At 45.3% G+C, this 23,830-nt stretch overlaps 5 protein-coding genes and 1 long non-coding RNA gene across 7 annotated transcripts; 3 read left to right on the forward strand and 3 right to left on the reverse strand.

Annotated features, from left to right (window-relative positions):
• The first annotated feature begins 1,968 nt into the window (after positions 1–1,968).
• LOC145959433 (uncharacterized) lies at positions 1,969–8,184 on the forward strand. Its single transcript, XM_083078284.1, has 6 exons — positions 1,969–4,063; positions 4,130–4,729; positions 4,816–5,489; positions 5,562–5,794; positions 6,242–7,868; positions 7,955–8,184. Exons 1-2 carry the CDS (start codon positions 3,994–3,996, stop codon positions 4,453–4,455), a joined length of 396 nt encoding a protein of 131 aa, XP_082934410.1. The 5' UTR covers positions 1,969–3,993; the 3' UTR covers positions 4,456–4,729; positions 4,816–5,489; positions 5,562–5,794; positions 6,242–7,868; positions 7,955–8,184.
• Positions 2,790–3,767, reverse strand: LOC145966395 (uncharacterized). Its single transcript, XM_083090804.1, has one exon. The coding sequence runs from the start codon at positions 3,765–3,767 to the stop codon at positions 2,790–2,792; it is 978 nt and encodes a 325-aa protein (XP_082946930.1).
• Positions 4,688–7,937, reverse strand: LOC145967009 (uncharacterized). The gene is made up of 2 exons (XM_083091856.1): positions 4,785–7,937; positions 4,688–4,720 (listed from the first exon to the last, which is right to left on the reverse strand). Exons 1-2 carry the CDS (start codon positions 7,935–7,937, stop codon positions 4,688–4,690), a joined length of 3,186 nt encoding a protein of 1,061 aa, XP_082947982.1.
• A 3,438-nt stretch (positions 8,185–11,622) lies between the features above and the next one.
• Positions 11,623–22,841, reverse strand: LOC145959456 (uncharacterized). The gene is made up of 2 exons (XR_014435039.1): positions 22,748–22,841; positions 11,623–11,934 (listed from the first exon to the last, which is right to left on the reverse strand). It is a non-coding gene; the product is annotated as an uncharacterized LOC145959456 (long non-coding RNA).
• LOC145959436 (uncharacterized) lies at positions 16,748–17,895 on the forward strand. Its single transcript, XM_083078286.1, has 2 exons — positions 16,748–17,048; positions 17,115–17,895. The coding sequence occupies exon 2, from the start codon at positions 17,343–17,345 to the stop codon at positions 17,892–17,894; it is 552 nt and encodes a 183-aa protein (XP_082934412.1). The 5' UTR covers positions 16,748–17,048; positions 17,115–17,342; the 3' UTR covers position 17,895.
• LOC145959437 (uncharacterized) lies at positions 17,901–22,649 on the forward strand. 2 transcript variants are annotated; one of them, XM_083078288.1, is made up of 7 exons: positions 17,901–18,082; positions 18,149–18,748; positions 18,835–19,508; positions 19,581–19,813; positions 20,261–21,701; positions 21,768–21,887; positions 21,974–22,649. In XM_083078288.1, the coding sequence occupies exons 1-2, from the start codon at positions 18,013–18,015 to the stop codon at positions 18,472–18,474; spliced, it is 396 nt and encodes a 131-aa protein (XP_082934414.1). In that variant the 5' UTR covers positions 17,901–18,012; the 3' UTR covers positions 18,475–18,748; positions 18,835–19,508; positions 19,581–19,813; positions 20,261–21,701; positions 21,768–21,887; positions 21,974–22,649. The 2 variants fall into 2 exon arrangements, with proteins under 2 accessions (XP_082934414.1, XP_082934413.1); XM_083078287.1 differs by having other exon boundaries at positions 20,261–21,887.
• Positions 22,842–23,830: the final 989 nt, after the last annotated feature.

The following is a 23,830-nucleotide window of genomic DNA, read 5'->3' on the forward strand; positions in this document are numbered from 1 at the left end:
TTGTAAAAAATATATAGAAATATAGAATATATAGAATATAACATATAGAAATGTATATATTTATAGATACATATGTACACAAATGGCCAAATGTGTTATTACTCTTGTAAGATACATGAGAAGACACATAATCAATATATATATATATATATATATATATATATATATATATTATATGTATAGTCATGAATAATCATTAAATTGTGTTTAAATTATACATATGATATGCCAGACACATCTATATTTTTCTGTTATCTACATGCCTCGATATGCGTGCGATAAAGAAGCAGAAAGATGTTGTCTGATTTTAACATGTTAAACACAATTAAAAATTATTCTTTGTAATATACATGAATTATGCATATATACTACTGTCGGTAATGTCGAAATTAAAATTGTCGGTATTATCGACAATTTTAATTACGCTTAGATGAGGGCTTAATTACGCTATCACGTCGGAGTTCGGTCGTCGTTTTAGGATCCCCTTAATCTTATTCGATTACTTCAGAAACACGATCATTGATCCGGATTAGTCTAGAGAAATTTAGAAAATCTATCGTTGAGTACCACTGCTCAATCCGATCAGAGATCCGATTAGTTGTCGTAAACACCCTAAGAGGATGCTATTCATGCTGCGATTTTTAAATCTTTTAATGAAAAATACAATAAAATACAATAAAATAACATTTTAATATTTTTGTGCAATAATACTTTATTGATATAAAATTATTATTGTAAATAATAATATTATTTGTTGTTAAGCTATATATTTTGCATTTAAATAATAATAAATAATAATTTCATAATTTTTAGATTTGCTATCGTATATTTTTTTAAAATTATTTTTGTCTTTTTTATTAAAAATTTTTAATCTAAAAAATATAAATCTTATTATAATTTTAAGAAACAAATTGTGGCAGAATAATATATTTTTACATTTGTCTATTAAGAATAATTTTAAATTAATATTCTTTATGTTATTAAAATATTTACTGTAACATTGAGATATTCGTTTTAATCTTAAAAAATATTTGAAATGTTTGATATAATATAAAGAATTTTTTGTGTAGGATTTGAATTGAACAAATCTGCTGGGAATAAAAAAAAATATTTTAATACTGTTTTAGTTCCTACTGATTTTAAGCAATTATTATATATTTTGTTATTTTTATAATAGAAAGTAAGATGGTATCCAGCAATATTATATATATAATTTAAATCAAGAGTTGTCATCTTTATATGAATATAATTTTAATTACAATCTGATATTTTATTTGTATTTGATATATTATCGTGCATATCTTTTCACGTCATTACATATGTACATTACATGTTAGTGAAGATAGAGTCATATGTGAAATTATATATCCTTAATTAGGAAACTATTTTCTTATCATAATTCAGGAAATAAAATATAAATTTTCATTTACTCCTATTTGTTCGACAGCTTTTATAAAGGCCATAGTAGTCTCAATTGATTTTTCCGCTTTCATAATATCCATCATCCCGTGAAACGTTCAGTTTACTTTTCCGATGAAAGCCCGAGCTTGACCTAGCTTTGAAACTATTTCCGCGAGAATCGCAGATACCTCGGTATACAAAGATGCAAAATAACATGCTATTGTTGTACCAGTTTGTATAGTTCGTTTCTGTGAAATAACAATTAAAATAATTAAAAGATAAGAATATTTTAGGTCAAATACAATTATTATTTTATAATAATATGCTATATATATTATTTATAGTATTATTATACATATTATAGTATTATTTTGTATTATTTACATAGCATTATTTTTTTATTGTATTGTTTTATATATTATTTATAGCATTATTTTATTATATTATTATATAAATATTGTTCTTAAATAATATTATGTTTTAAGATTTCTTTTACATATCACAGCTACCTCAAACACTTGTTCTACAAATTTTTTATCAGTATACTGCCTCTCCAATGGACAAGTATAGGTCTCCAGCCAGTCTAAAAGATGTTTTTGTAATCCAATCCAAGATTCGGAAACTGCACTGCATGAGTATGACTGTTAGCAAAAGGCGCGAGAATAGACCGAGAAGTGAGCGCGGCGCGAAAGAAAGAGAACGACAAGTCCCGATATATATATGTGTCTATGTACAGTCCTTTATTCTAATTCACAAATACAATTTTTAATATATTTACAGTTTCTTGACTAACGACGAAGAAAGATCGAAAAATTCAAGCTGAATTTTGAATCCGCAAGCAACGGAGAAAATCGATTTATTCCGCGAGCGACGGAAAGAACGTTTTTAATATTCGAGAGCTAAATGATCGCGTCGGAGACTTTTCGACAAAAGGCTCAGTGCTCCGTGATCGCGTCGATTTATACTCAAGCCCTTCTCGAAAGATCCCGATTTTTCGTGAACTCGACGGTTACCGAGACAATGTTTAAATTGAGCGATCTAACGGGTTATTTGTTGTTGTTGGATCTTTCGAGAAGGGCGAGCGCTGTTTTCGGATATTCGCTGACAAAGCGATATCTCGCTATCGGCTGCCAGGGGCGCCGAACGAACGGCCGGGCCCTCGACTCTCCTTTTTAGTCGAGGGCCATTGCGAGAGTTTTAATTAATTTTTTGATGTTTTTGAACATTCCGCCCGCCTCGCCGAAGGCGTTTGGCGAAATTAGGCTATTTGCGGCAGTGGATGCGCTGCACGCAATGGGAGAATTTATTTTACAGTAGGAAAAAATTTCAGAATAATATTCTATATCTAATTAAAAAATTCAGATCCGTTACTCGCGAGATCGGATCTATTACGGTTGAGGTCCGTAATCCTCGCTGCTGTTGACGGGTAGCACTACGAGTTTCACTACCGGTCGTACGAACTCGGAGGCTGCGGTGCGCACGGTGACGACGCGAACTTGGCCGTCCTCTCCGGGGTGGACTTTCGTGATTCGCGCGAGTGGCCATTTCGTTGGTGGTGTGAGTTCGTTCCGGAGAAGACATAGCCGACCGACCTGGAAGCCCGCCTCTTCGCGTAACCACTTAGGACGGTGAGTTATGGAGTGGAGGTACTCCTTCGACCAGCGCTCCCAAAAGTGATCCCGCATTTTTTGCAGGAGCTGCCAGCGGGATAAACGAGTCGCCGGTTGATGCAGCAAGGACGGCTCGGGTACGGCAGTCAGGGCGGCTCCCACCAGGAAGTGTCCGGGTGTCAACGCGGCGAGATCCTCAGGGTCGTCCGAGAGCGCCTGCAGTGGCCGCGAATTCAGGCACGCCTCGATTTGAGCGAGGAGGGTGCTCATCTCCTCGTATGTTAGAGTGGCGTCGCCAAGCACCCGTCGGAGATGATGTTTCAACGACTTGACGGCGGCCTCCCAGATACCACCGAAGTGCGGCGCGGAGGGAGGGTTGAACTTCCACTCGATTTTCTCGGAGGCGAGTCTGTCGATGACCCAGAGACTTTCGGGGGTGCCAGCGGTGAAGAGAGCCCTCAACTTCGAATCGGCTCCCACGAAGGTGGTTCCGCAGTCACTACGGAGACTGCGACAAATGCCGCGGCGAGAGACGAATCGTCTGAGGGCCGCAAGGAAGGCCTCGGCCGTATAGTCCGAGACCACTTCGAGGTGTACTGCCCTGGAAGCAAGGCAGACGAAGACCGCTACGAAGGCCTTGTAAGAGCGATGTCCACGCCCCTTGGTGGTGCGAAGTTGAATCGGCCCGGCGTAGTCGACCCCGGTGTGAAGGAAGGGCCTCGCAGGTACCACGCGTTCTCGTGGAAGGTTGCCCATCAACTGCTGTGGGGTTGCCGCCCGCCATCGCACACAAATGAGGCATCGCGAGATAGCTCTTTTAACGATGGCTCGACCTCGTGGAATCCAGTATCGCTGGCGGATCAGAGACAATGTGAGCTGCGCTCCGCCGTGCAACGCTCGTCGATGACAGTCGTCCACGATTAGCCGGGTGAGGTGCGAATCCTTTGGCAGGAGGACGGGATGACGCTCGTCGTAGGCCAAGATGGAGTGCTTAAGCCGGCCGCCAACCCGCAAGAGGCCCTTAGGATCTAAAAAGGGACTAAAACGGACGAGTGAGTTTGATTTGCTGAGCGTAAGATCCTGACTTATTAATTTTAATTCGGCCTTGAATTTTTCAGATTGCACTCGCCGGATCCAGGAAACTCGAGCCTCCTCTATCTCGTCAGCAGACAGAGTCGTTCCGGGGGAGCGCCGGCGAGTGACCGCTGCACAACCTGCCTTCACGTTCAGCCACCGTCGGCACCAGGCTGTTACGCGCAGGAGTCTCTGCAGGGAGGAGAAACGCAGCAACTCGGCGGCCTCGCTCGTTGATGCCTCTGTTGCTTCGACGTGGACTCGGGTGCGCTTCTCAGGCAGGTCCTCCTCGATGTTATGGCTGATGGTAGTCGGCCACGCAGCGGTTTCTAACCTTAGCCAAGATGGACCCTGCCACCACAGTGGGTGACTCAGCAGCGCACTGGGAGAGAGACCGCGGGAAGCGCAGTCGGCTGGGTTGTCCTGGCCAGAGACGTGATGCCACGTAGCCTCCGGGGTTGTCCTCTGGATCTCGGAGACGCGGTTCGCGACATAGGTTTGCCACCTGGTCGGGTGACCTCGAATCCAGCCCAGCGTGACGGTGGAGTCCGTCCACAGGTGAAGCGGTGCGGCTACGTCGAGGATCGCTATGGCGTGTTTGGCTAGGCGGCAGAGAAGGACGGCAGCGCATAACTCTAAGCGAGGTAAGGAAATCTGTTTGAGCGGCGTGACCTTCGTTTTGGCGGTGATCAAACTGACGGCCCATGAATCGTTTAATTTTGTCCTCAAGTACACGACGGCGGAATACGCGCGTTCAGAGGCGTCGGAGAAGCCATGGACCTCCAGGTGCGTGCAAGAAGGGTCCAGATTGATCCAGCGAGGTACTCGGATTTGCTCGAGTACCGGGATTTCCGCATGGAAGTCGACCCAGTTTGATGCGGAGACGTCGTCGAGCGGGGCATCCCACTCGAGTCCTTGAAGCCAAGTAGATTGGAAAGCGATCTTGGCACGGACCACGACCGGCGCCAGCCAGCCGAGGGGATCGAATAGTTGCGCCACCAAAGACAGCACGGATCTCTTAGTGACGGACTGCAAGGCAATGTGCCGGGTAGCGAAAGAGAAGTCGTCCGTAGCGGGATGCCACTGCAGTCCCAAGGTGGAGTGAGCCTCGTGTGGTCGCCAGTCACGGAGTTCGCGCTGCAACCGATGCTCCATCGGGATGGCGGAGAGGAGAGCCGAGTCGTTGGTCGACCACTTCCGGAGAGGAAAGCCGCCCGCCATGCAGATGTCGGACAGCTGTTTGCACATCTCCTTGGTCTCCGCGAACGTTGATGCTCCAGTCAGAATGTCGTCCATGTAGACGTCCCGTCGGAGTGCGGCCGTCCCCAGTGGATACCGCTCACTCTCGTCCTCGGCTAACTGCTTCAGGGTGCGCATCGCCAGAAACGGCGCACACGCGAGACCGTAAGTCACCGTGCTCAGCTGATACTCCGCTGGACTGTCTTGCTCGGAATAACGCCACAGAATTCTTTGCAGGTCCCTATCGTCCGGATGTACCAGGATCTGCCGGAACATCTTTTCTACGTCGGTGGCGAGGACGTATCGGTGTTGTCGCCAGCGGAGTAGCACGTCGGCGAGAGGAGGCAGCAAATTCGGACCCACCATAAGATGATCGTTTAGAGTTCTGCCCGAAGTAGCTGGCGTGGAGCCGTTGAAGACCACGCGCAGCTTCGTGGTGACGCTGGTCTTCCGCAGAACGCCGTGGTGAGGTAGGTAATTCACCGACTCATTTGATTTGGCGGCAGGAGCTATGGGTGACATGTGGCGCAAGTCCTCGTACTGCCGCATGAAGTCTGAATAGAGCGCGTGAAATGGAGGATCCCGAGTGAAGCGCCTCTCCATGCTGAAGAGAACTCGCAGAGCCGAAGAGCGCGTTGCTGAAAAGTCTGGCAGAGGAGAAACGACCGGCAGACGCACGACGTATCGGCCGTCGGCGGTTCGCGTATGAGTCCGGCGAAAGAAGTTCTCGCACTCCTGATCCACAGGCGAGAGAGCTACAGCGGCGTCAGAGAGCTCCTCCTGCTGCCAGAACTTCTGTACGAGAGCGCTTAGACTTTCCTCGGCCAGGCAGTGGTGTGCTAGCGTGCGACGCGGAGTGGCTGTTGCGCCGACGGCCCCAGATAAGATCCAGCCTAATGCCGTTTTTTGTGCCACAGGTTCCTGTGATTTGCCTCGCCGAAGTCCCTCCTGGAGGATGGTGGCGTAGACATCAGCTCCCAAAAGGATGTCCACGGGGTCCGCAGCTGAGAAGTCCGGATCGGCGAGCTCCAGTCCCTTGATGTGCGTCCACGCTTGACGGTCGGCCTTGATCCCGCCTTCATAAAGGGTGAGCCGGGGAAAGACCAAGGCGGTCACGTTTATTAAAGGCCCGTCGCATAGAGAGCGGATCTGGAGAGCGACCTGACCGCGCGCGAGGCCCGTCTGCTTGCCGCCGACTCCATACACCGCGACCGAGGTAGGAGATCGCACCAGACGAAGACGCTGGGCTAAAGCTTCGGAAACTAGTGAAGACTCCGAGCCCTGATCGACTAGGGCGCGCGCAGTGTGGACGCGGCCGAACCGGTCCATTACGCGAACGCGCGCGGTAGCAAGGAGCACCGACACCGTCGGCTCGGCCTTGCGTTGCGCTAAGTGCGACGTCTTAGCGACTTCGACCGACGGACACGCCTCGTGGAGAGTCGAGTGATGACGCGCGCGACACAACGAACACGTCTTCTGAGAAGCACACTCGCTTACCTTGTGCTTCCCGAGGCAGTTAAGACACAGATCGTTCGCCTCGACGTGACGCTTCCTCTCTTCCGCCGTCTTGTTCTGGTAGAGATCACAGAACATTATGTAGTGGTCCTGACTACACAAGGAGCAGCGACCTCGTTTGCTGTCCTGCTTTCGCGCGTGTAGAGTGCGGGTTTTCTGCGTTGTACTCGAACTCGACTTGGAAGAAGCGGCCTCGACCTTGACTGGCTGCAACGATTCCAAGGTGTGCAACCGACGATCCAAGAAGAGCTGCAGTTTATCATACGAAGGTGGATCGTTTGAGTCACTAATAAAATTCTCCCACTCGCGACGAGATCGAGGATCGAGAAGGTCGACAACCAGGTGCACAAAAAGGTCTTCGCCCTTCGTGATAGGGCGCCCAATGCTCTCCAGTGAGCCCACGGTGCTCTTTACGCTGTGGTAGAGTTTGCGCAGATCAATCACCGACTCGCTCTTCAGTTTTTGAAGTGACGTGAACTGGGAGATGTAACTGCGCACCAGGAGATGCTTGTTCTCATAGTAGGCAATGAGAGCATCCCACGCGCGCTCGAAGTTCTCACTTGTTGTAGGCAGGCTTCTGACCAATAATTCTGCCTCTCCCTTAAGGCACGCCTTCAGATAATGGAGCTTCTCAACTGGTGTTGTGAGGGTGTCCCTTCCGATTAGGGACTGAAAAAGGTCGCGGAAAGCTGGCCAATCCTCGTACTTCCCGGAGAAATGAGGCAGCTGGATCCGTGGAAGCGTAGTGCGAGGAGCCTGAGAGGACGGCTCTAGCGTCTTCGTAGCAGCTTCCTCGGTCTTGAGGCTACGCAGAAGGTCCAACAGCAAACCTTTATTACCGAGGTAGGCCTCCTCAGCCAGAGCAGGTATGTCGAGTTTTAAATACTCCGAATCTGCGATTTGGTCTAGGTGGTTTAGAAGCTCATCGTTGTGAGTGTCAAATTTGGTCCAGTACCTCTCCAAGGACTGCAGGCGCGCCTCCACGGCGCCCACAGTGATTCTGGCAGCGCCCAGCTTCATCAGGTTCTCGTGAGTGCGAGCGATTTTGCCGTAGAGATCCGTTGCGGCGGTAATTATTAACTCTGCCTTACGACTCATGATGGCTTGAATTTCAGGTGACTGATCTCCGAAGCACAGAGGAAGCACACCACTTTTCACTCACACGGCGTCGTATAAAAACCGGTCACGAAGATCCGGCTCGAAGGACCAGCAAATGTTAGCAAAAGGCGCGAGAATAGACCGAGAAGTGAGCGCGGCGCGAAAGAAAGAGAACGACAAGTCCCGATATATATATGTGTCTATGTACAGTCCTTTATTCTAATTCACAAATACAATTTTTAATATATTTACAGTTTCTTGACTAACGACGAAGAAAGATCGAAAAATTCAAGCTGAATTTTGAATCCGCAAGCAACGGAGAAAATCGATTTATTCCGCGAGCGACGGAAAGAACGTTTTTAATATTCGAGAGCTAAATGATCGCGTCGGAGACTTTTCGACAAAAGGCTCAGTGCTCCGTGATCGCGTCGATTTATACTCAAGCCCTTCTCGAAAGATCCCGATTTTTCGTGAACTCGACGGTTACCGAGACAATGTTTAAATTGAGCGATCTAACGGGTTATTTGTTGTTGTTGGATCTTTCGAGAAGGGCGAGCGCTGTTTTCGGATATTCGCTGACAAAGCGATATCTCGCTATCGGCTGCCAGGGGCGCCGAACGAACGGCCGGGCCCTCGACTCTCCTTTTTAGTCGAGGGCCATTGCGAGAGTTTTAATTAATTTTTTGATGTTTTTGAACAATGACAATCGATAAAAATTCAGGTATTATAAATTGTTCTGATAAATTATTAACTTCTGCATGAAAATCATCTATCTTTTGTCGATCTGTTGTTGAATTTTCCATAACATCAATAATCTGTATATTGTATAATACAGATATGAATAAAATATTGTTATTGTTTTATATATTTCATCTATATTAGATGAATTACTAATAAAAATAATAAATATATGGAATATGTTAAATACCCTACCATCCTCAACATGTATTGTAACACTCTCCTTAAAAATCACTTCTCCACTTTCATCTGCATGAATCATAGGATCGGAAAGAACTTGTCGAATCATTGTGCAGTATTATTTTAATATATACAATTATCACTAAAACAATACAATGAAACATATACATTGTCTTTTTTAAAAGCTTTAAAATATTTTTAAAATGTTTCTCTTTATCTCTATGTATCTATAATCTGTGTAGTATGCCTATTATCAAATTAATTTCTCAATAAGAAATAAATAACGCATAATATATATAAATAACGCATTTCTTTCTTACATTAACATCATGTACTCATTATTACGTACTCTATCATAATAATAAAAAAATGGATAATTGTGTAAATAACTTTACTTCTATATAAACGTAAGTAAATAAAAATTCTCATTATATACCTTCAAATATAATATCAAATACAATATCACTCAGCTTTTTCACAAACTACTCAGTTATAAAGCGCTTCAGTCTTTTAATAACAAAATTATTTAATGAGATATTATATATGTGTTATCACAGCGTGTAACTATTGTGACAGAGATTATTGGCGATGTAAAAAAACAGTAACGTTGCAAAACAGCTGATTTGATTTGGAAAAACACATTGCATTTAATTATGTCCAATATCAGACATACAAGTATTGTGATTATTTTTTTCGACTATATCGGGGCCACATGACATATCTTTCGCCATCTCTACCGGGGGATAATCGCAATAATTACAAGATTATTGGGCGCCAAATATGGAGAACTGTACCACACAAAAATACGCAAATAATGTAGATAGTAATGTAATCTAATGTAAAAAATGTTTTTAAAATATGGAGGTTAAGTTTTATTAATTTAAATACTTACTTGTACTTGAGGATTTCATCGCCATACAGCACCGTAAGAGTTGCAATAACATTGCAACAACATTTTTCTGCAAGATTGCAGAAACATTCTTCCAAACGGCATAACTTTATCAAAAAAGGTCCTAGAAAATTTTTCAAATATATACCATTTATTTCCTAACAAATATATATATTTGAAATAAGCTCAATAACTCATACATTTTTGTACCAGGGACCCATTTCTCTTGAGCAATGCAACAGTTTAACAAAAAAATTTGTTTTCTCAAAGTCTATCATTTCTCAAAGTCTATTGTCAGCATTCGTCATTTTGTAAAACATTTTTTGTAACTCAAACTTTGGTTTTTTTAGTTTTTAAGAGCAATATTCAAGCTCTAATTTGAGCTTTGTTTCATCTCAATACGATGATTATTTACTGATTTCATTATTGAAAGATGTTAAAATTTAGTGGCCCGTTTTTTTGCGTGTGAATTTATATCCACCAAGCAGCTACCAAAAAGATATCCACTGGATAGTCATACATCCACGAGCTTCGCGCCTAGGTCCAGGATTCGCGAGTCAGGCTCATCAATCAAAGAGTGCGTTAGTTCGAAGGCTATTGTTGCATCCCCGCGTCCCTTCCTGCGGATGTATTCGCCACCCGTTGTATTCTTTTAGCGGGAAATACGTCGACGATACAAGATCGTCTCCGAGCGCGTCATTAAGACGTTGTTGATAAACAACGACGATCAGCTGGGAGTCTAGAGTCAGCTGTCAAGCTGTGCAAACGCGCGTCGATGTGTGGCTTATTTTGCGAATAATCTATGTTCTTGTTTATATCGTTGTGATTCATTAAAATTTCTTTGTTCCTTTAAAATCTCGTTGTTATTTACGAGTGCGCGAGTTCGCGCGCGTTCGATATATCGTTCCGCGGACACAACATTACCCATACAGCACAGACCATTCTTGTTATATTGTTGTTATATTTCTGCAATATTGCTGCAATGTAACAACAATGGTCTGTGCTGTATGGGTATTAGTCGTATCTCCTCTATCTTTTGCGAGGAGCTCCAGAGCTCCAAAAATTAAACGCGGACGGTTGCAAATTCCGTTATTTATATATGTATCATAGAACATTGAATAAATATCCAGCAAAAATCTAATAAATATCAATATACATGTAATAGATGTATCTATGTAAATATTCACTGATTGTTTTATAGATATCCACTGAATATTGGTTTACATATCCTGTAGTATATATTTATGAAACCTCGAATTGCGGACATTTGGATATCTATAGCATCTCTAATAGCTTTTTCTTACACATTCGTGGATATCCTTAATGCCCATAAAAAATACCTCGTATCTAATATCAATTATTTCCTTTATGGATATATACTTATATTCATCAAATTTTGACAAATTTTAAGAGAATTTTCAATAAAAAGAAAAGAAGATTAATGAACGTGATATTGAGAAATAATTTCTCCTTATAACAATTAAGAAATTAATTTATTCGCACGTTACATACTGATATATCGGTGAATAAATATTCGATTTAGTATCTAATGAGATATCATAGAAAATTTTAAAAAATTCTAAAAAGCTAAACGCACAAGCTTATTTGGCACAATCTCCCATCTTTCTTTCTTTCTTTCTTTCTTTCTTTTTTTTAATTGACATCATACATATATTCGATTATGAAATCATTAGAAATACAACAAAATTTGAAGTTTTTAAGATAAAACAAAGAAAAAATAGAAGAAGATGATTTATAGGAAAGTTCTGAAAATCTAGGAAGAAAATTCTCTGAGCACTTTTGCAAAAAAATAGAATTTTTTTAAGCAAAAGGTTTGCGTGTGGAGTGATCATATAATATCTACAGAATTACAACACATTATTTCCTTTTGTCGACAATTTTATTTAACTGAAGGAAAAGAATTTATATGACATGCTGTTTAACATTTATTTATTGAAGTTTACTTTTTTCATTATGTCTAACATATTTATACGGAAACTTTGGAGGAAGTTATCATAGACCCAGTATGTTTGTAAGATTGCTTGGAACACTGAGTGTAACATTGATTAAACCTCCGAGGAGACCAGGGTTACTTGCTTCTTTGTTTTTTTCTGAAGTTCCATGCTGACTTGAAACAGTTGATATCATTGCGATAGCCATCATTATCATGAAAGCAAATGCAAGTTTCATCTGCGAATGTTATAAATCAAAAATTAATAATAACGAAGAAATACAAGATAATAATACAAAAATTAAAAAATATTCTACAATTATATTATTAAATCTATTAATATTAAATTTAAGTATTATTGATTTTTATGTTTATTTTTGGACATTATTTATTTAATAATAGAGTGCTCTTAGGAGGTGACTCGATAATGAAGAAGACTCAAATTTGTAAAATATAAGACAGATAACATATTGTTCGTATATTTAATGTTCCTTAAATCGACTACGGGTAGCGGGTAGCTACTCCTCTGTGATCCCGACAGAGGACAGAGCTACTTCAGAGCTAGCGACCCTGCCCACGTGAGCTCTTGGTTTCCTTCCACACCAATTTCCGGGGGAACCAAGTCCCAACCTTAATCCTGTCCAAACCCACACTCAATCCCTTAATATCCCATACCTTAAAGGAAGGACACGGGAAGCCACCTTTAATAACCATCCCAAGAGAACCCTATGGCTTCATTCAGCGCGAAATGTTCCGGAGGTTTAAATAGTTCCCCGATCGGATCTCCGGGGGGGACTGCTCTGAATGACGCCGCACGGAAGAATTTCAATTTCAATATGCGGTAGAGCTTTCGGTTCGGTACGTGGAATGTGCGTGGCTTGCGACAACTCGGCAAGCTCCATATCCTCGAAAGAGAGGCGGAAGCCCACAACCTGAGCCTGCTTGGCGTGTCGGAATCACACTGGAAGGGCTCTGGACACTTCAGCACCGGTCTGGGTGCGACTGTTTATTTCTCTGGGAATGCGACAACAAGTCGCAACGGAGTGGCGGTGCTGGTACCGAAAACAGCAACTAGATTTGTGCTGGGATACAAACCAATCAGTGACAGAATTATGACAGTGAAAATAAAGTCATCCCCATTCAACTTGAATGTTGTGCAGGTATATGCCCCAACGACCGAGGCAACAGAAGAAGACATCGATAGCTTTTACACTCAATTAGAGTCAACTGTAAAAGACCTGCCTAGGAGAGAAATAGTCATAGTTCAGGGGGACTTAAACGCAAAGATTGGAAGCACAGCAGATGAGGACGCGTTTAAAGAGATAGTCGGAGGATTTGGTTTGGGAGCGAGAAACGAACGGGGAGAGCGCTTGCTCCAATTCTGTCAAGAAAACGGCATGGTAATAGCCAACACTATGTTCAAACATCATCCGCGTCGTCTGTACACCTGGAAATCTCCTGGAGACAGATTCAGAAATCAAATTGATTTCATCATGGTTAACGCGCGTTGGAGGACATCGGTAACCAACTGTAAGACTTTTCCAGGAGCCGAATGTGGATCCGACCATCAGCTATTGGTGATGGTACATAAATTAAAGCTCAAAAGCACAGGACAATCATTAAGATCTAATAGATTGACTAGGGAAGACCTTCATCAACTTAGAGAAGCCGTCCAACCAACCCTGACCAACATCAAGATGGAAAGCACCAAACAGAGTGTAGAACAAATCTGGGGAGCACTCCAAAAGACGGTAAAAGAAGCAGCCGACAAGATCTGCAAAAACAAAAACAAAAACAAACACAAGAACAGACAACATAAGTATTGGATCACCACTGAAACCATAACACTAATTGAAGAAAGGAAAAAGATAAAGGCAAAGGGCATACGCACGGAACAAGAACAAACACTGTACAGGCACCTATGCAAGCAAATCCAGAGAAGATGTCGACAGGACAAGAATAACTTCTTCCAAAAAACATGTGAAGAAATTGAAGAGCACCACAACTGCGGCGAAACCAACGACTTATTCAAGAAAATCAAGTTTCTCACTCGGAAGTTTACACCCAAGGCATTGACCATCGAGGATAAGGAAGGCAGGATACTATGGGAGAGAAACGAGATCTTGGAGAGATGGAGAGAATATGCCGCTGAATTATACAAGGGAGAAGATGCAGAGACCCAGGAGGAGGTCTCCCCAGACACTATGGAGAAGGAACCGAACATAATGAGGGCGGAGGTTGAACATGCGATAAAATACTTGAAGCACAACAAGGCACTAGGGTCAGACGAGATCAATGCGGAAGCCCTTCAGGCGCTGGGGGATGATGGGGTGGATATCATGCTAGAAGTGTGTAACAAAATATGGCAAACCGGAAACTGGCCAAAAGACTGGACACAATCTATATTCATACCGCTGCACAAAAAGGGATCCACCCAAAAATGCCAAAATTATCGGACCATCTCTCTCATTTCGCATGCTAGCAAGATGCTACTGATAATAATTGACCAACGCCTGAAATATTATCTAGAACATCAGATTCCACCGGAACAGGCAGGTTTTGTGCCAGGGAGAAGGACCAGAGACCAGATATTCAACATCCGTCAACTCATCGAGAAAGCACGAGAATTCAACTCTCCAGTGCTATTGTGTTTCATCGACTACATGAAAGCCTTTGACTCTGTCAGATGGAGCGACCTTTGGAAGGTATTGCTGCAGATGGGAGTGCCTTGTCACCTGGTACACTTGATAAGAGGTCTCTACAAGTCTCACAATGGAATTATCCGATTAGAAAACCGCGCTTCAAAATCCTTTAACATCCAAAGAGGCGTACGACAAGGGTGCATATTGTATCTCCCAGACTGTTCAACGCGTACGGTGAGTACATAATGAGGCGAGCCCTGGACGATTATGAGGGCGGAGTCTCAATTGGTGGTAAGAGGATGGATAATCTACGTTATGCAGACGATACCACCATACTAGCGAAGGACACAACTGAGCTGGTGGAAATGCTCCAGCGGATCACAGACGAGAGCCGTTTGTTGGGTCTGGAGATAAACTTGGATAAAACCAAGTTAATGATTGTGGACAGGGGCAACACCCTTGAATTACAAAATCTAATGCAACAAATCCAAGTGGTCCAGCAATTCAATTATCTCGGATCACTGATCTCAAGTCAGGGTGGCTCCGAGCCAGAAATTAGGCGACGCATAGCGCTAGCCCGTAAGGCGGTAACCGACTTGGTGAAAATATGGTCGGATAGACAGATTGCAAAGACCACTAAAATCCGAATCATGGAGACACTGGTGTTCCCGGTGTTTTCATACGGTGCAGAATCCTGGACCATAAAAGCAGCGGACAGATACCGGATAGACGCGTTCGAGATGTGGTGTTGGAGACGTATGCTGCGGATTTCGTGGACAGAAAAAAGAACTAACGCGTCGATTCTAGAAGAACTAGACATCCACGAACGGTTGTCCACGAGATGCCGACGAAACATCTTAAAATATTTCGGGCATGTCATTCGTCGCGATGAGGCAGGCCTTGAGAAGTTGGTAGTTCAGGGCAAGGTTGAGAAGAAACGTCCCAGAGGAAGGTCGCCCACAAGATGGATAGACCAGATCAAGCCCTTCTCAGAAAAGCCACTGCAGACATCCTTAAGGGAGGCCGAGGACAGATCCGGATGGAGGAGAGTGGTGAAACAGTGCATATAAGCTATAGGGTCACGATTCCTCAAATGAGGAGAGCGACTTAGAAGAAGAAATCGATTAATTTGCAATATTTCTTTATATTATATATATATATATATATATATATATATATATATATATGTATATGCATATGAGTATGTATATGTATGTATATGTATATATATATATGTATATATATATATATATATATATATATATATATATATATACAGGGTTTCAGGAAAATTTTGGTCCATTCAAAGTAAGGAGGTAGATTGGCTCAAATTAAGAAGGAAGGACTTGTACTGTTTTTTGATATTCGCAATAATTAACGAAAAATTAAATAAAGAATATCGGCCAATCTGCGTGAGTAGAAGCGCGCGGCGACGAGAGTCGTCCCACTGTAATCCTATACTAGGCGCGCGGCGAAGCGATGGGATCGCTCTCCGAGACATGATGATGGCGTGCGATATATCGCAATACCGCGCCGAAAAATGACCCGTCCTTTTAGTGGCGAGAAAATGATGCGCTATCATTTCCACACCACCTTGCGGTAGATAGCATGGTGCGCTTTTTTTATAGTGGTTTCCCCCATAGGCCTATTCCACTCTCAATTTAAATATTTGTGAAAATTGTTCAAAATGCCGTTACTGTACGCTGAATGTATCGTAAATGTAAAAAATTGATGATGACAGTACCTTCATAAAAATTGATCCGTGGTTGAAAATCCCTCGATAAAATGTGTTACACACGTTGGTAATGATACGGACGTAATCCATTACACGTAAAGCGTGATGTACTGCGTATCGCGAAAAACCAAATTCGTATGTCACATGACGCACGCTAGTTCCAGGATTTTCATAAAATGCTTACAGAATCCTTTCTTCATCTCGTACACGAAGACGCACTGCTGGACCGGTTATCCCGATATTATGCACGACACCCAGTTTCACATAATTATTGCACAACACGTAAAAACGTCCACTTGGTTTTCGCCCGGGAAATCATTCCACGTAAATTGTGGCCGCGCGATAAGTATTTTCTCCCGCTAGCCCGTATGCCACAATCATATCCGTATATTCCTGCAGAGTACATTTCATTTTCACTGTTAATTTACTACGTGACACATGATTTTTACTAAAACTGTCTCAGCTCTCGCAGGCTGTTGCCAGAGTGCATACGCCAGCAGCATGCAACTACAGCTGAGCGGACATGTGAGTGTAATCATAATGCGCAGGCGTCGAGTTCACACGTACGCTAACATTCCGCCCGCCTCGCCGAAAGCGTTTGGCGAAATTAGGCTATTTGCGGCAGTGGATGCGCTGCACGCAATGGGAGAATTTATTTTACAGTAGGAAAAAATTTCAGAAAAATATTCTATATCTAATTAAAAATTTAGATTCGTTACTCGCGAGATCGGATCTATTACGGTTGAGGTCCGTAATCCTCGCTGCTGTTGACGGGTAGCATTACGAGTTTCACTATCGGTCGTACGAACTCGGAGGCTGCGGTGCGCACGGTGACGACGCGAACTTGGCCGTCCTCTCCGGGGTGGACTTTCGTGATTCGCGCGAGTGGCCATTTCGTTGGTGGTGTGAGTTCGTTCCGGAGAAGACATAGCCGACCGACCTGGAAGCCCGCCTCTTCGCGTAACCACTTAGGACGGTGAGTTATGGAGTGGAGGTACTCCTTCGATCAGCGCTCCCAAAAGTGATCCCGCATTTTTTGCAGGAGCTGCCAGCGGGATAAACGAGTCGCCGGTTGATGCAGCAAGGACGGCTCGGGTACGGCAGTCAGGGCGGCTCCCACCAGGAAGTGTCCGGGTGTCAACGCGGCGAGATCCTCAGGGTCGTCCGAGAGCGCCTGCAGTGGCCGCGAATTCAGGCACGCCTCGATTTGAGCGAGGAGGATGCTCATCTCCTCGTATGTTAGAGTGGCGTCGCCAAGCACCCGTCGGAGATGATGTTTCAACGACTTGACGGCGGCCTCCCAGATACCACCGAAGTGCGGCGCGGAGGGAGGGTTGAACTTCCACTCGATTTTCTCGGAGGCGAGTCTGTCGATGACCCAGTGACTTTCGGGGGTGCCAGCGGTGAAGAGAGCCCTCAACTTCGAATCGGCTCCCACGAAGGTGGTTCCGCAGTCACTTCGGAGACTGCGACAAATGCCACGGCGAGAGACGAATCGTCTGAGGGCCGCAAGGAAGGCCTCGGCCGTATAGTCCGAGACCACCTCGAGGTGTACTGCCCTGGAAGCAAGGCAGACGAAGACCGCTACGAAGGCCTTGTAAGAGCGATGTCCACGCCCCTTGGTGGTGCGGAGTTGAATCGGCCCGGCGTAGTCGACCCCGGTGTGAAGGAAGGGCCTCGCAGGTACCACGCGTTCTCGTGGAAGGTTGCCCATCAACTGCTGTGGGGTTGCCGCCCGCCATCGCACACAAATGAGGCATCGCGAGATAGCTCTTTTAACGATGGCTCGACCTCGTGGAATCCAGTATCGCTGGCGGATTAGAGACAATGTGAGCTGCGCTCCGCCGTGCAACGCTCGTCGATGGCAGTCGTCCACGATTAGCCGGGTGAGGTGCGAGTCCTTCGGCAGGAGGACGGGATGACGCTCGTCGTAGGCCAAGATGGAGTGCTTAAGCCGACCGCCAACCCGCAAGAGGCCCTTAGGATCTAAAAAGGGACTAAAACGGACGAGTGAGTTTGATTTGCTGAGCGTAAGACCCTGACTTATTAATTTTAATTCGGCCTTGAATTTTTCAGATTGCACTCGCCGGATCCAGGAAACTCGAGCCTCCTTTATCTCGTCAGCAGACAGAGTCGTTCCGGGGGAGCGCCGGCGAGTGACCGCTGCACGACCTGCCTTCACGTTCAGCCACCGTCGGCACCAGGCTGTTACGCGCAGGAGTCTCTGCAGGGAGGAGAAACGCAGCAACTCGGCGGCCTCGCTCGTTGATGCCTCTGTTGCTTCGGCGTGGACTCGGGTGCGCCTCTCAGGCAGGTCCTCCTCGATGTTATGGCTGATGGTAGTCGGCCACGCAGCGGTTTCTAACCTTAGCCAAGGTGGACCCTGCCACCACAGTGGGTGACTCAGCAGCGCACTGGGAGAGAGACCGCGGGAAGCGCAGTCGGCTGGGTTGTCCTGGCCAGAGACGTGATGCCACGTAGCCTCCGGGGTTGTCCTCTGGATCTCGGAGACGCGGTTCGCGACATAGGTTTGCCACCTGGTGGGGTGACCTCGAATCCAGCCCAGCGTGACGGTGGAGTCTGTCCACAGGTGAAGCGGTGCGGCTACGTCGAGGATCGCCATGGCGTGTTTGGCTAGGCGGCAGAGAAGGACGGCAGCGCATAACTCTAAGCGAGGTAAGGAAATCTGTTTGAGCGGCGTGACCTTCGTTTTAGCGGTGATTAAACTGACGGCCCATGAATCGTTTAATTTTGTCCTCAAGTACACGACGGCGGAATACGCGCGTTCAGAGGCGTCGGAGAAGCCATGGACCTCCAGGTGCGTGCAAGAAGGGTCCAGATTGATCCAGCGAGGTACTCGGATTTGCTCGAGTACCGGGATTTCCGCATGGAAGTCGACCCAGTTTGATGCGGAGACGTCGTCGAGCGGGACATCCCACTCGAGTCCTTGAAGCCAAGTAGATTGGAAAGCGATCTTGGCGCGGACCACGACCGGCGCCAGCCAGCCGAGGGGATCGAATAGTTGCGCCACCAAAGACAGCACGGATCTCTTAGTGACGGACTGCAAGGCAATGTGCCGGGTAGCGAAAGAGAAATCGTCCGTAGCGGGATGCCACTGCAGCCCCAAGGTGGAGTGAGCCTCGTGCGGTCGCCAGTCACGGAGTTCGCGCTGCAACCGATGCTCCATCGGGATGGCGGAGAGGAGAGCCGAGTCGTTGGTCGACCACTTCCGGAGAGGAAAGCCGCCCGCCATGCAGATGTCGGACAGCTGATTGCACATCTCCTTGGTCTCCGCGAACGTTGATGCTCCAGTCAGAATGTCGTCCATGTAGACGTCACGTCGGAGTGCGGCTGCTCCCAGTGGATACCGCTCACTCTCGTCCTCGGCTAACTGCTTCAGGGTGCGCATCGCCAGAAACGGCGCACACGCGAGACCGTAAGTCAACGTGCTCAGCTGATACTCCGCTGGGCTGTCTTGCTCGGAATAACGCCACAGAATTCTTTGCAGGTCCCTATCGTCCGGATGTACCAGGATCTGCCGGAACATCTTTTCTACGTCGGTGGCGAGGACGTATCGGTGTTGTCGCCAACGGAGTAGCACGTCGGCGAGAGGAGGCAGCAAATTCGGACCCACCATAAGATGATCGTTCAGAGTTTTGCCCGAAGTAGCTGGCGTGGAGCCGTTGAAGACCACGCGCAGCTTCGTGGTGACGCTGGTCTTCCGCAGAACGCCGTGGTGAGGTAGGTAATTCACCGACTCATTTGATTTGGCGGCAGGAGTTATGCGTGACATGTGGCGCAAGTCCTCGTACTGCCGCATGAAGTCTGAATAGAGCGCGTGAAATGGAGGATCCCGAGTGAAGCGCCTCTCCATGCTGAAGAGAACTCGCAGAGCCGAAGAGCGCGTTGCTGAAAAGTCTGGCAGAGGAGAAACGACCGGCAGACGCACGACGTATCGGCCGTCGGCGGTACGCGAATGAGTCCGGCGAAAGAAGTTCTCGCACTCCTGATCCACAGGCGAGAGAGCTACAGCGGCGTCAGAGAGCTCCTCCTGCTGCCAGAACTTCTGTACGAGAGCGCTTAGACTTTCCTCGGCCAGGCAGTGATGCGCTAGCGTGCGACGTGGAGTGGCTGTTGCGCCGACGGCCCCAGATAAGATCCAGCCTAATGCCGTTTTTTGTGCCACAGGTTCCTGTGATTTGCCTCGCCGAAGTCCCTCCTGGAGGATGGTGGCGTAGACATCAGCTCCCAAAAGGATGTCCACGGGGTCCGCAGCTGAGAAGTCCGGATCGGCGAGCTCCAGTTCCTTGATGTGCGTCCACGCTTGACGGTCGGCCTTGATCCCGCCTTCATAAAGGGTGAGCCGGGGAAAGACCAAGGCGGTCACGTTTATTAAAGGCCCGTCGCATAGAGAGCGGATCTGGAGAGCGACCTGACCGCGCGCGAGGCCCGTCTGCTTGCCGCCGACTCCATACACCGCGACCGAGGTAGGAGATTGCACCAGACGAAGACGCTGGGCTAAAGCTTCGGAAACTAGTGAGGACTCCGAGCCCTGATCGACTAGGGCGCGCGCAGTGTGGACGCGGCCGAACCGGTCCATTACGCGAACGCGCGCGGTAGCAAGGAGCACCGACACCGTCGGCTCGGCTTTGCGTTGCGCTAAGTGCGACGTCTTAGCGACTTCGACCGACGGACACGCCTCGTGGAGAGTCGAGTGATGACGCGCGCGACACAACGAACACGTCTTTTGAGAAGCACACTCGCTTACCTTGTGCTTCCCGAGGCAGTTAAGACACAGATCGTTCGCCTCGACGTGACGCTTCCTCTCTTCCGCCGTCTTGTTCTGGTAGAGTTCACAGAACATTATGTAGTGGTCCTGACTACACAAGGAGCAGCGACCTCGTTTGCTGCCCTGCTTTCGCGCGTGGAGAGTGCGGGTTTTCTGCGTTGTACTCGAACTCGACTTGGAAGAAGCGGCCTCGACCTTGACTGGCTGCAACGATTCCAATGTGTGCAACTGACGATCCAAGAAGAGCTGCAGTTTATCATACGAAGGTGGATCGTTTGAGTCACTAATAAAATTCTCCCACTCGCGACGAGATCGAGGATCGAGAAGGTCGACAACAAGGTGCACAAAAAGGTCTTCGCCCTTCGTGATAGGGCGCCCAATGCTCTCCAGTGAGCCCACGGTGCTCTTTACGCTGTGGTAGAGTTTGCGCAGATCAATCACCGACTCGCTCTTCAGTTTTTGAAGTGACGTGAACTGGGAGATGTAACTGCGCACCAGGAGACGCTTGTTCTCATAGTAGGCAATGAGAGGATCCCACGCGCGCTCGAAGTTCTCACTTGTCGTAGGCAGGCTTCTGACCAATAATTCTGCCTCTCCCTTAAGACACGCCTTCAGATAATGGAGCTTCTCAACTGGTGTTGTGAGGGTGTCCCTTCCGATTAGGGACTGAAAAAGGTCGCGGAAAGCTGGCCAATCTTCGTACTTCCCGGAGAAATGAGGCAGCTGGATCCGTGGAAGCGTAGTGCGAGGAGCCTGAGAGGACGGCTCTAGCGCCTTCGCAGCAGCTTCCTCGGTCTTGAGGCTACGCAGAAGGTCCAACAGCAAACCTTTATTACCGAGGTAGGCCTCCTCAGCCAGAGCAGGTATATCGAGTTTTAAATACTCCGAATCTGCGATTTGGTCTAGGTGATTTAGAAGCTCATCGTTGTGAGTGTCAAATTTGGTCCAGTACCTCTCCAAGGACTGCAGGCGCGCCTCCACGGCGCCCACAGTGATTCTGGCAGCGCCCAGCTTCATCAGGTTCTCGTGAGTGCGAGCGATTTTGCCGTAGAGATCCGTTGCGGCGGTAATTATTAACTCTGCCTTACGACTCATGATGGCTTGAATTTCAGGTGACTGATCTCTGAAGCACAGAGGAAGCACACCACTTTTCACTCACACGGCGTCGTATAAAAAACCGGTCACGAAGATCCGGCTCGAAGGACCAGCAAATGTTAGCAAAAAGACGCGAGAATAGACCGAGAAGTGAGCGCGGCACGAAAGAAAGAGAACGACAAGTCCCGATATATATATGTGTCTATGTACAGTCCTTTATTCTAATTCACAAATACAATTTTAATATATTTACAGTTTTTCAATTAACGACGAAGAAAAAATCGGAAAATTCAAGCGGAATTTTGAATCCGCAAGCAACGGAGAAAATCGATTTGTTCCGCGAGCAACGGAAAGAACGTTTTTTGATTTCAGAGAACTAAATGAGCGCGTTGGAGACTTTTCGACAAAAGGCTCAGTGCTCCGTGATCGCGTCAATTTATACTCAAGCCCTTCTCGAAAGATCCCGATTTTTCGTGAACTCGACGGTTACCGAGACAATGTTTAAATTGAGCGATCTAACGGGTTATTTGTTGTTGTTGGATCTTTCGAGAAGGGCGAGCGCTGTTTTCGGATATTCGCTGACAAAGCGATATCTCGCTATCGGCTGCCAGGGGCGCCGAACGAACGGTCGGGCCCTCGACTCTCCTTTTTAGTCGAGTGCCATTGCGAGAGTCTTAATTAATTTTTGATGTTTTTAAACAGTGGACATTTAAGTTAAAACCATCTAATAGAATTCAACTATATAATTTATAATTATATATTTGTATATAATTTATATATTTGATACTCACTTTTAATCCTTCTTTGAGAAATTTGTAACGCAAATTTCAAGGGAAATTGCAATGAAAAATTGCACGTTAAATTTTGCTATACAATGACGTACCAATATTCAGTTCTGTATTTATAAAACAGAAAAACAAGTAATTATATAAAATTGCATATATTATTAAATTCTATTGCAACAAACTAATTTTCAAGTAATTGCAACTTTTACAATAGACTATTTGCAACTAATGCATTTTTTATGTTTGTGCAATTAAATTTTAAAATATCTCTTATGATACCTTATTGTGCGTTTTAAAAATAATTTAAATTCTTGAAAAAGAATATATAGAAAGAGATATTATATTTTTTTATTAATAATTGTTTAATTTAAAATAATATGAAAAGCATATAAGAATTGATCAATATAATTATTACATAATTTAACATATAAAATGGAAAAGAATTATAAGATATACATATGTATATACAGGGTGACCCATTTTAACTTAGGCAGCCAAATAACTCGAAAAATAAGCAAGATAGAGAAAAATGTTTTAGACAAAAGTTGTATGGTTTCGAGGGGGCCATAAGATGGTATCATTGGTTTGACCTTGAAGAGTCATTTGAAGGTCACGTGTAGGTCACTTCAATTTTTTTAAATGGAATACCCTATATATTTTTGTACATTCTTGTAGCTTATTTCGAGAGCTTTCCAAAACACTAAATTAAGTACCTTTCCGTTAAGTACTTTTTGAGTTATGATGCTTGAAATAATTTCTTAATTTTACATAAACCGTAAAATATCTTGTAAAATATTCATTTTTCGATTATCTTACCTTAATACTTTTATGTACAAAATAATGAGAGGAATCAATTGGTGTAAAGAAAACACATAGTTGTTTTTAAGAAAAAATATGGAATTGTTAATTGCAAATTACATATTTTTTCTTCGAAACAATGTGTTTTCTTTACACCAATTGATTCCTCTCATTATTTTGTACATAAAACTATTAAGGTAAGGTAATCGAAAAATGAATATTTTACAAGATATTTTACGGTTTATGTAAAATTAAGAAATTATTTCAAGCCTCATAACTCAAAAAGTACTT

The sequence above is a fragment of the Camponotus vicinus genome, unplaced genomic scaffold (genome assembly GCF_025532165.1).
Source record: "Camponotus vicinus isolate PSW18456_S1 unplaced genomic scaffold, iyCamVici1.0 SCAF_1, whole genome shotgun sequence".
Classification (NCBI taxonomy): domain Eukaryota; kingdom Metazoa; phylum Arthropoda; class Insecta; order Hymenoptera; family Formicidae; genus Camponotus; species Camponotus vicinus.